General features: G+C 48.0%; 2 protein-coding genes across 7 annotated transcripts in view; one reads left to right on the top strand and one right to left on the bottom strand.

The window, feature by feature from the left end:
- The window catches only part of MRS2 (magnesium transporter MRS2), a 287,514-nt gene that overhangs the window by 202,762 nt on the left and 72,261 nt on the right, over positions 1-12,491 (bottom strand). The gene's annotated exons all lie outside the window — the stretch shown is intronic.
- The window catches only part of GPLD1 (glycosylphosphatidylinositol specific phospholipase D1), a 164,091-nt gene that overhangs the window by 143,828 nt on the left and 7,772 nt on the right, over positions 1-12,491 (top strand). For 2 of the 4 annotated variants that reach the window (XM_063923252.1, XM_063923255.1), the window contains 3 exons: positions 4,580-4,740; positions 5,614-5,640; positions 5,957-6,007. In XM_063923252.1, coding sequence (XP_063779322.1) covers positions 4,580-4,740; positions 5,614-5,640; positions 5,957-6,007 — 239 coding nt within the window. The remainder of the gene's footprint in view (positions 1-4,579; positions 4,741-5,613; positions 5,641-5,956; positions 6,008-12,491) is intronic. The other 2 variants (XM_063923253.1, XM_063923254.1) reach the window with 2 other exon arrangements.

Below are 12,491 nucleotides of genomic sequence, written 5' to 3'. Positions count from 1 at the left end.
GTTTACATGGACTACCCACTGAAATAATATCTGACCGTGGAGTTCAGTTTGTGGCAAGGTTTTGGAGAGCTCTCTGTTCTGCCATGCAGGTCCATCTCAAGTTCTCGTCAGCGTATCATCCTCAGATGAATGGGCAGACAGAGAGGGTAAACCAGGAGTTGGAAACTTTCCTGAGACTGTACATATCATCTTCCCAAGATGACTGGGTAGATTTGCTCCCGTGGGCTGAATTCGCTCACAATTTCCGCTACCACACAGCTACTGAAACTACTCCGTTCTTCGCTGTTTATGGGCAGCATCCACGAGTTCCTGATTTTCAAGACCTTCCTAGCATCGATGTTCCTGCTGCCACTACTGTCCTCAGTCAGTTCTCAACAATCTGGAGGAAGATTCATACTTCACTCAAAAAGGCTTCTGCCCGGTACAAATTCTTTGCCGACCGCAAGAGACGTGCAGTTCCCAGCTTGAAACCTGGGGATAAAGTCTGGCTGTCAACCCGGAATCTTCGTCTTAAAGTGCCTTCGATGAAGTTTGCACCACGCTTCATTGGTCCTTTCTCCATCGAAAGAGTTCTAAATCCTGTGGCTTACAAGCTCAAGTTACCCTCTTCATTGCGTATTCCTAATGCTTTCCATGTCTCTCTCCTCAGACCATTAGTCCTAAATCGCTTCCAAAGAGCTCTTCCAGCTGGCCCCAGCATTCCAACTCAGCGGGGCATAGAGTTCGAGATAGAGAAGATCCTGGACTCCCGTCACCGGTATGGTCGTCTGCAATATCTCATCGACTGGGCCGGCTATGGTCCTGAGGAGAGGAGTTGGGTGAACTCTGCTGATGTCCACGCTCCCAGGTTGGTCCGTGTTTTCCACAGGTCTCATCCTTCCAAGCCACGTGGGTGTTCGGTGCCCACCCATAAGGGAGGGGGTACTGTCAGGAATCGACTTACCGCTGTTATGTCTGTCCGCCGGAGCGGACTCCGTCCGGGGTCACTGCATGTTGCTGTCACCTGTCACCCTGCTCGTGGATACCATCTCAGGCCTGGGAGCGCCCCTGGAGTCAACGGGCGTGTGGGCGCGCCGCGTCCCAGCCGGGCCGCGTCATGGGCGCCGCCATGACAGTTTTCCCCAGTGTAAGTGCGGCAGCCAATCCGGAGCTTGGCCGCACCTCCTCATCTCACTCCAGCCAATACCTGCCGGTCAGGGGGTATATCAGGAGCTGCAGGGTGAGTCAGAGGTTGTCCTGAACTTTGTGTCACTCCTGCGACCCGTGTGTCTGGACCTGTTCTCCTGTTCCTCCGTGTTCCTGGATATTCTCCTGATCCTCCGTGTTCCTGGATATTCTTCTGTACCTGTTACTTCCGTGGAACTACAAGTACCAGCACCAGCAATACCTTTCTGGCTTCACACCTTCTACACCTGCAGTGTGCTCCAGCCTACAGCAGTAGAGACTCCCTCTCCAGGTGCATTCCGTCATCTCACCTGTGATTCAGCCTGCATGCTGATTGTGCACTTCCAACAGCACAGTGAACATTACCATCCAGTCTCCTGCATTGCTACCAGGTTTGCTACCATTATTCCACCTCTGCTGGCTCCACGTTTTAATTACTCTGGTTCCATTTCTGCATTACAAACTCTGCCATAGACTTTCAGTTTCAAACCATATTATATCATTGCCATTACCATTGCCGTTACCATTGTCATTTCCATTGCATTCGTTTGTTTTACTTTCTGCTGCATTATTATCTGGACTTTCTGTTATTAATAAATCTACATTGTGCACATGCGCAGAAACCCAATACTGCCTCCTCACTTCATTCCACCTACCTCCACTGACCCACTAGCGCCCCCTCCGGGGACACAAACTAAACCGACTCTGACAGTACCCCTGAGATACCACCTGAAGGATCCAGGGGTCCACTTGCGAGTGGGCCCACTGCGCGCTGAACTTCTTGAGACGGGCCCCCACCGTGCCTGAGTCCGCTTGTAAAGCCCCAGCGTCATGCTGAGGACTTTGCGGAGGCGGGAGAGGGCTTCTGTTCCTGGGAACTGGCTGTGTGCTGCAGCCTTTTTCCTCTCCCTCTGCCACGGGGCAGAAATGAGGAGCCTTTTGCCCGCTTGCCCTTATGGGGCCGAAAGGACTGCGCCTGATAATACGGCGTCTTCTTATGTTGAGAGGCTACCTGGGGTAAAAATGTGGATTTTCCAGCAGTTGCCGTGGCTACCAGGTCTGATAGACCTACCCCAAATAACTCCTTCCCCTTATAAGGCAATACTTCCATGTGCCTTTTGGAATCCGCATCACCTGACCACTGCTGCGTCCATAACCCTCTTCTTGCAGAAATGGACAGCGCGCTAACTCTTGATGCCAGTCGGCAAATATCCCTCTGCGCATCACGCATATATAAAAATGCATCTTTTAAATGCTCTATAGTCAGTAATATACTGTCCCTATCTAGGGTATCAATATTTTCAGTCAGGGAATCCGACCACGCCAACCCCAGCACTGCACATCCAGGCTGAGGCGATTGCCGGTCGCAGTATAACACCCGTGTGAGTGTATATACATTTTAGGATATTCTCCTGCTTTCTGTCGGCAGGTTCCTTTAGGGCGGCCGTATCAGGAGAGAGTAGTGCCACCTGTTTAGACAAGCGTGTGAGCGCTTTATCCACCCTAGGGGGTGTTTCCCAACGTGCCCTATCCTCTGTCGGGAAAGGGTATGATGCCAATAACCTTTTAGGAATTATCAGTTTTTTATCGGGGGAAACCCACGCCTCATCACACACTTCATTTAATTCCTCGGATACAGGAAAAACTACAGGCAGTTTTTTCTCACCAAACATAATACCCTTTTTAGTGGTACTTGTATTATCAGAAATATGCAAAACATTTTTCATTGCCTCAATCATGTAACGTGTGGCCCTACTGGAAGTTACATTTGTCTCATCATCGTCGACACTGGAGTCAGTATCCGTGTCTGCCATCTGAGGTAACGGGCGTTTTAGAGCCCCTGATGGCGTTTGAGACCCCTGGACAGGCACAAGCTGAGTAGCCGGCTGTCTCATATCGTCAACTGTCTTTCGTAAAGAGCTGACATTGTCACGCAATTCCTTCCATAAGCTCATCCACTCAGGTGTCGACTCCCTAGGGGGTGACAACTCTATTATAGGCAATTGCTCCGCCTCCATCTCATTTTCCTCCTCAAACATGTCGACACAATCGTACCGACACACCGCACACACACAGGGAATGCTCTGATAGAGGACAGGACCCCACTAGCCCTTTGGGGAGACAGAGGGAGAGTATGCCAGCACACACCAGAGCGCTATAGACAGGAATACCACTATATAACGTGCTTTTCCCTTTATAGCTGCTGTTATTATCAAAACTGCGCCAAATTAGTGCCCCCCCTCTCTTTTTTTACCCTTTTCTGTAGTGCAGGACTGCAGGGGAGAGTCAGGGAGACGTCCTTCCAGCGGAGCTGTGATGGAAAATGGCGCCCGTGTGCTGAGGAGATAGGCTCCGCCCCCTTCTCGGCGGCCTTTTCTCCCGCATTTTGGTGAATTCTGGCAGGGGTTAAAATACATCCATATAGCCCTGGGGGTTATATGTGGTGTATTTTCGCCAGCCAAGGTGTTTTACATTGCTGCTCAGGGCGCCCCCCCCTAGCGCCCTGCACACTCAGTGACCGGAGTGTGAAGTGTGCCTGAGGAGCAATGGCGCACAGCTGCAGTGCTGTGCGCTACCTTGTTGAAGACTGATGTCTTCTGCCGCCGATTTTTCCGGACCTCTTCTTGCTTCTGGCTCTGTAAGGGGGCCGGCGGCGCGGCTCTGGGACCGGACTCCGAGGCTGGGCCTGTGTTCGGTCCCTCTGGAGCTAATGGTGTCCAGTAGCCTAAGAAGCCCAAGCTGGCTGCAAGCAGGCAGGTTCGCTTCTTCTCCCCTTAGTCCCTCGATGCAGTGAGCCTGTTGCCAGCAGGTCTCACTGAAAATAAAAAACCTAAAACTAAACTTTCACTAAGAAGCTCAGGAGAGCCCCTAGTGTGCACCCTTCTCGGCCGGGCACAAAAATCTAACTGAGGCTTGGAGGAGGGTCATAGGGGGAGGAGCCAGTGCACACCAGGTAGTCCTAAAGCTTTACTTTTGTGCCCAGTCTCCTGCGGAGCCGCTATTCCCCATGGTCCTTACGGAGTTCCCAGCATCCACTAGGACGTCAGAGAAATAATAATTAAAAAGAATTCAGAAAGTACTAGAAACAAAACCAGAGAATAACAATTGACCCAAAAAATCTAATATAGAATTTCAATAATAGTAAAACTCAGAAGAGAGCAACAGAAACAGGACACCAGCAATATAATTGTGTGATAGAACCAAATTAAAATGATGGAGGTTTTATTTTATATTTAATCAGAAATAGAGGCATTTTCATAAAACGGGTCTAAGACAAAAGTAACTCCAGTAAAGAAAATGTGTACACGTCCCTGGCAATTACTAGGCAAATATAATATGTATCAGGAAAAAAAACTGTTTTATGGAAATGGTTTCAGATTATAATACACAGTATCTCTCACAAAATGGCTTACAGATGAAATGATTGTGAGCTCACCTATGAGGAGGGATGACATTACACCACTGCTGTATGGCTCTCAGACTGGCCAGGTCTACATCTACAATGGAAATACCACTTCTACAGGCTTAATAACAGGAAGATGCAAGTCCTGGTTTTCACCATGTCCTGGCGATTGGGTAAGAGTATTATGCAGTATTTATACAGCAAGTCCTTTCTTTACATATATCTGTGAAAAAGTTTTTATATGTTGGATTGCACTTTGTAAATTACTACTAACCCATGGCAGTGCAATGGCTGCCCTCCGTAAGTTTTCAGCTGCCCAGGAATCTCTAAAGCTGCCTACACAGGCTGTATTTGGGTGGCTATACTGGACAAGATCTGGTCATATGGTAGAGACACCTCAGTGTAGTTTTAAAGATGACCAGAGACAGGTTGACATCTATTGTCGAATTATTCCAAATGTGGTTAACAATGAAGTAGGTGTGAATACAGATCCAGGCCACCACATAAAAATAGGCCCATCATCTTGGCAGCATGATGAAGACCACCCCTCCAGCTGCAAAGCATTAAAATTGCATATCTATTTTCCTCACAAAATAATGCAATTTTTCTATTTTTACATATTTATCAAGATAGTGTGACGGATTGTGAAGGGGGTGTACATGCTCCCACACAGCACTGGCCACACCCACACTGCACTGGCCACAGCTCCTCCCCTTCTCTGTATAGGTCCTTGAACATTTTCCGCCCCAGGCCCATGTGGCCCTTAATCCCACCCTGTCGATTAATAATGCAATTAATCCAGACTTTCGAAGTTTAGCTTCAGCTTCCTGTGAAAATATTACTTTATATTCCATTTCACAGAAAAATTAGATTGTAAGCTTGATTGGGTAGGGAACCTGTCCCTAACCATTCTGTATACATTATTAAAAGGGACAATTATATTTAGTGTTAATAAACAACCAGTGACTAGTTTTCAAATACCACTACCTACACTTTCATTTGAACTTGAATTTCGCCATAACGTTTTTTTTCCCATGTCCCTCCAGGCACAGTACATACTGATTTCTCCTGAAGTAAGTTTAAAACAATTAAGTACCCTCCCCTACCTCACTTCTTTTTTTATTTACTTTTTTCTTTGCTCTTTTCTTCCTTTCTTTTTGTTAAATTGTTTTTATGTGTATCCTTGTTGAATACATTTTTATATATGTACTCATCACTCTCCTTCTGTTATAAGGACTTTGGTCACGTCCATTATTGTACTTGGCTGCATTTTGGATATGGTTTTCTGTATTCTTGTTCGTAAAAACTATTGTTTAAAAAAATCAATTTAGTACAAGTGAATTATTTTCTTTAGTATGTAGCCTATAGTAACTTAACTCAAAATTTCAGGAAAAAGCAAAGTTTGGAAGTGCTGTGATCACAGTCAAGTCAAAGGAAAGGGTGGGTGAGACCTACATGTACTTGTTTGTTCTGCTTTTTCATACATAGGGCCAGATTCAATAAGATGCGGTAATTTACTTTGCGGGATAAGTTCCCGGTGCTGTCGGTTAACAGGTTTGCGGCACCCACGGTCAGGGCACTTAAAGCAGATATCTGTTTGAGCCTTCTCAAGCACAAACAGAAATCAGCGTTAACTGCAGCTTGCACACTCTTATGGCCTAAGTTGTTCACCATACAGTATCTTTATATAGATAGCGCAGGCTCTTGGACAAGGTGATTGCCCTTGAATATAAGCCATGCACACTCACATACATATACACATACACACTTACACATGCTTACCTACATCTCACGCCACCATTCACATCCACTTGTCCAGTAGAATCCATAGGGTACTTGTAAAACAAATATATATATATATATATATATATATATATATATATATATACAGTATATTATTAAAGAAAAACCCAGTCCACCGCACGAAAGGGAATCCATGTGTACACATGGATCCTTTTTCCACGAATTCCATGACCCCTCATAACTTCTGTCACTTGGGGACCCACCAGCAAATCAGGGAGCGCCATGTCATAGCGCTCTCCTGATTGGCTGTGCGCTCCTGACCTGCCAATCAAGCGAAGCACATAGGCAATAATGAGGAAAGAAAATAGGAATTTAATACCTACCGGTAATTCCTTTTCTCCTGGTCCGTAGTGGTTACTGTAGTACCATGGGGTATCGATCAGGTCCACTGGAGCCTGGCACTTTAAAAACTTTTAGTGTGTGCTGGCTCCTCCCCACTATGCCCCTCCTATCAGACTCAGTCTAGGAAACTGTGCCTGAGGAGACGGACATAATCTGAAAGAAGAACTAAACAGCGGTGATACAATAAGCCAACACACAACCATAAACGAAAGGAGGGCGCTAACCAGAACAGAGGATAGCAACAACAACCTAACCAGAATAGCACAGCTATCCCAACAACAGAAGAGGACCGCAACATCGGTCCAACCAAAAACTTACACAGGTAAGCAGGAACGAAGCACTGAGGCAGGCACCCAGTATCCACTACGGACTAGGAGAAAAGGAATTACCAGTAGGTATTAAATTCCTATATTTTCTCTTACGTGCTAGTGGATACTGGAGTCTTGTACTTTAGTACCTTGGGGAAGTCCAAAAGTTCCCAAATGGGCAGGAGAGTGCTGAGACCCCTGCAAAACCGCCTGACCAGACTGAAGGTCATCCTTGTCCAAGGTATTCAACCTATAGAATTTAACAAGGGTGTTCGAACCAGACCAAGCTGCAGCTCGGCACAATTGTAGGGCCGATACACCCTGGGCAGCCAGCCCAGGAGGACCCCACCGACCTCATCAAGTGGGCCTGAATAGACGTCGGCAAGGGCAGAGCTGCTGAAGTATAGGCCTGTTGAATGGTCATCAATAGATTGCTTAGAAGCTGGCCGACCAATGTTGGAGGCATCATAAAGGACAAACAGCGAGTCAGATTTCCGATGACGTGCCGTCCTTTTGACATACATCTTCAGAGCTCTGACCACATCCAAGGACTCAGGGCCCACAGAAGCATCAGACAACATTGGAACCACAATAGGCTGGTTCACATGAAAGGCAGACACCACTTTAGGCAAAAACTGAAAATGGGTCCGGAGTTCCGCTCGGTCTTCGTGAAAAATCAAGTAAGGGCTTTTACAGGATAAGGCCCATAATTCAGAGACACGTCTGGCAGACACCAATGCCAATAACATCACCGTCTTCCAGGTGAGAAATTTCAACTCCACCCTATGTAAGAGTTCAAACCAATCCGATTGGAGAAAGGACAGAACCACATTGAGATCCCACGGAGCCGTGGGAGGAACAAAGGGTGATTGAATATGAAGAACTCCCTTCAGGACAGTCTGCACTTCTGGTAACAGGGCAAGTTGTTTCTGGAAGAAAATAGAGAGAGGAGAGATCTGGACTTTAATGGAGCCTAGACGTAGGCCCATATCCACTCCCGCTTGTAGGAAAAGCAGAAAACGACCAAGTTTAAACTCCACAGGAGAAACCTTTCTACTTTCACACCAGGAAACATACTTTTTCCAAATAAGATGATAATGTTTTGACGTAATCATTTTCCTGGCCTGGACCATGGTGGAAATAACCGGAGAAGGGAGACCTTTCTTTGCTAGAATCTCCCTCTCAACTTCCAAGCCATCAAATGTAGCCGCTGTAAGTCTGGATAGACGAACGGACCTTGCTGAAGATGATCTTCTTGGAGCGTCAGAGGCCAGAGATCCTCCGGAGACATCGTCAGGAGGTCAGAGTACCACGCCCATCGAGACCAATCTGGGGCAATTAGAATTGCCTGAACGCTTTCCCTTCTTAGTCTTTTGAGAACCCTTGGGATTAGCGGTAGCGGAGGGAACAGGTACACAAACTGGTACATCCACGGTGTCGTCAACGCGTCCACTGCCACAGCCTGCGGATCCCTCGTTCTGGAACAGTAACGGCATAGCTTCCTGTTGAGTCGAGAAGCCATCAGTTCTATCTGTGGACAGCCCCACCAGTGAATTAACTGTTGAAACACCTTGGGATGTAGGCCCCATTCCCCCGGATGGAGGTTGTGCCTGCTGAGGAAGTCCACTTCCCAGTTGTCCACTCTCGGAATGAATATTGCGGAGATGGCCCCTGCGTTGGCTTCCGCTCAGAGGAGGATTTTCGACACCTCTCGCATTGCCGGTTGATGCATGCCACTACCGTGGCATTGTCTGACTGAACCTGGATCACCTGATCCTTCAGGAGAGGAGAAGCCTGCAGAAGAGCATTGCAAACTGCCCTGAGCTCCAGGATGTTTATTGGTCAGGCAGATTCCTGTCGTGACCAAATCCCCTGGAATTGGGCCCCTTGGGTCACAGCCCCCCAACCACGGAGGCTGGCATCCGTTGTCAGTAAAATTCACGGTTGGGTATTGAAACTCCTGCCCTCCACCAGGTGAGGAACCTGTATCCACCATAAGAGAGAAATCGGGGCTTGCGGGGACGTCACTTCCTGATGCATGTGAAGGTGAGACCCTGACCATTTGTCCAGCAGATCCAGCTGAAATGTTCAGGCAGGAAATCTGCCGTATTGGATTGCCTTGTAAGGAGCCACCACCTTGCCCAGTAAACAGATGCAAAGATGTACGGGTACCTTGCGAGGACCGCGAGGACTTGCAAACCATAGCCTCGATAGCCAAGGCTTTGTCCCTCGGGAGAAACACCTTTTGAGACACAGTATCCAGTATCATTCCCAGAAACTTAAGATGTTGGGTCAGTTCCAGGTGAGACTTATGAAAATTTAGGCTCCACCCATGATCCGTCAGTAGTCGAGTCGTCAGATGCTGTCCACCAGACGCTCCATGGACACAGCCTTTACTAGGAGATCGTAGAAGTAGGGGACTATGGGTCTAATTCAGACCTGATCGTAGCAGCAACTTTGTTAGCAGATGGGTAAAACCATGGGGGTCATTCAGAGTTGATCGCTAGTGAAAAATGTTTGCAGCGCAGCGATTAAGTGAAAAAGCGGCACTTCTGCGCATGCGTATGAGGTGCAGTGTGCACGCGCGACGTACTTTCACAATGGCCGATGTATTTTTACACAAGGTCTAGCGACGCTTTTCTGTCGCAATGCCAGCCGCAGAGTGATTGACAGGAAAGGAGCGTTTCTGGGTGTCAACTGTCCGTTATCAGGGAGTGTTCAAATAAACGCAGGCGTGCCAGGAAAAACGCAGGCGTGGCTGGGCGAACGCAGGGTGTGTTTGTGACGTCAAAACAGGATCTGAACAGTCTGAAGTGATCGCAAGCTAGGATCTACTCTGAAACTGCACAAATTATTTTTGAAGCCACTCTGCAATCCTTTTGTTCGCACTTCTGCCAAGCTAAAATACACTCCCAGAGGGCGGTGGCTTAGCGTTTGCACAGCTGCTAAAAACTGCTAGCGAGCGATCAATTCGGAATGACCCCCAATGTGCAGTGCGGGGGGAGGGGGGGGGGTTGGGGCAGATATAACGTGCAGAAAGAGTTAGTTTTTGGGTGGGTTATATTGTTTCTGTGCAGGGTAAGTACCGACTGCTTTATTTTTACACTGCAATTTAGATTTAAGTTTGGACACACCCCACCCAAATCTAACTCTCTCTGCACATGTTGTATCTGCTTCACCTGCAGTGCACATGGTTTTGCCCAACTGCTAACAAATTTGCTGCTGCGATCAACTCTGAGTTACCCCCTATGTGCATTCCCATCAGCATCATCTCCGCCATGACCTTGTTGAAAACCCTCGGAGCTGTGGATAATCTAAAGGGTAAGGCCTGAAACTGGAAATGGTCGTTCAATATGGTGAACCTGAGGTAAGCCTGATGATGGGGCCACATGGAAATGTGTAGGTAAGCATCCTTGACGTCCAGAGATACCATGAACTCCCCCTCCACCAGCGCGGACACCACCGCCCGCAGGGATTCCATCTTGAATTTGAATACCCGCAGATACAGGTTTAGAGACTTCAAGTTCAAGATGGGACGCACCGAACAGTCCGGTTTGGGTACGACAAAAAGACTGGAGTAAAAACCCTGGTTGAGTAACTGAGAAGGTACAGGCACCACCTCCCCTGTCTGCAAAAGCTTTTGAAAAGCCTCTTGCAAGGTAACTCTTGCTGCGGGTAAAGCTGTTAAGCCCAACTTGAAAAACCTGTGAGGAACGAGTGTTTGTAATTCCAGCCGGTATCCTTGGGAAATGAGGTCCCACACCCAAGGATCCCGGCAGGACTCCTCCCACACGTGTGCGAAGTGTTGAAGGCGAGCACCTACTGGAAAGGCACCTCTCCGCTGGGGCCAACCGTTACGTGGAAGGCTTAGCGACAGGAGATCTGGTGGTCTGGTCCAGGGAAACGGCAGGTGTAGGTTTACTGGACTTACCCCGTGATCCTCTGGAGGTGGTGGAGGCCTCTCAGCCACTGCCTCTGAACCTTGCCACACAAAAGGACTGCAAGGAGGGTCCGGTGTAAAAACGTCTAGCAGGCGGCGCAGCCGACAGCAGATAGGTAGACTTACTCGCCGTAGTCTGCGAGATCCATTTATTTAAATAATCTTCAAACAAGACATCACCTGTAAAGGGAAGATTTCTACACCCTTTTTGGAGTCAGCGTCAGCTGACCACTGACGTAACCACAGAGCCCTGCGCGCCATAACAGCCATAGCAGTAGTGCGGCCATTTATCTTACACAACTCCTTAATAGCTTCACTCATAAAGTTTGCAGCATCCTGTATATGCTGCAGCAGAGTAATGACCTCATCCCAGGGTAGAGAGTCTAAACCTTCAATAACAGTGTCAGACCACCTGACGACCGCCTGAAGAAATCCACCCACAAACTATTGTGGGGAACTGTGCCGCTCCCGCTGCCGTATAAATTGCCTTGAGTGTAGTCTCAATTTTACGGTCAGCCTGCTCCTTCAGGGATACAGCCCCTGGTACCGGTAGTACTAATTGTTTGGACAGTCGTATCGACTGACTGGGGTTTTTCCCATATCTTCCTGTCCTCAGCAGGGAGGGAAAAAGTAGTTAAATACCTTTTGAGGGATCTTAAATTTTTTATCAGGGTTTAACCAAGTCTCCCTGGCCAGGGAGTTTAATTCCTTAGACACAGGAAAAGTTGCCAAGGTCTTTGGTCTAACATTAAAATATAATTCCTCATATGGTTCCGCCTCCTGATCTGGTATGTGGAGGACCTCTCTAATAGCAAAGATGAGAGCCTCCACTCCAGGGAACTGAGAGCTGTCCTCATCCATATCATCATCATCCACATCCAGCTGATCAGAGTCAGAATCTGACTGTAATACCTGGGGCAGTGAGCGTTTATGGGATACCACTAGAGAGGGCTGATAAGCCTTCTTGGCATCTGCAGCCTTAGCCACACAATCAATAGATTGTCTTAGCACCTGTCTCTCTCTTTTAGCAGCCACCAATTCTGAATTTACATTCTGAATCATGCTTTTGAAGCTATCTAGCCAGTCAGGTGCCTGTGAACTGTCCCCCTGTGGTGATAAAGAACATTGTTCACACGTGAGTGACCCCGCTGAAGAGGAGGTTGAGTTACAAGCAGTACACATAACCATGTCCACAGACATTTTAGACAACCGTAATACAGCTTAGCCCACTGACTAAGACCTCCACACAGACCATAGAGAGCCCCTGGAGTGACACTGAAGAGCAGACACCAGCACACAGAAACACAGCAGCACAAAGTGTGAAAGTATGTGTATGACCTGATAGGAGTGCAGCGGTGCTACCGCTGGTGTGCTCCCCCCTTCTATGACCCCCTGGTACCAGTTTACAGTCTGTAGCAGCGTGGTTCCCTGGAGGAGCAGCGTTCATGCAGGCTGATGATCCGCAGCAGCAGGAAATGGTGCCTTCCCGCCTATGTTCCCACTCCGGGAAGTCCCACCCCCTGTAATGACA

The sequence above is a fragment of the Pseudophryne corroboree genome, chromosome 5, assembly GCF_028390025.1.
Source record: "Pseudophryne corroboree isolate aPseCor3 chromosome 5, aPseCor3.hap2, whole genome shotgun sequence".
NCBI lineage: Eukaryota > Metazoa > Chordata > Amphibia > Anura > Myobatrachidae > Pseudophryne > Pseudophryne corroboree.
Note: the sequence above shows the minus strand (reverse complement) of the source record. Positions and strands in the feature narration are given on the sequence as shown.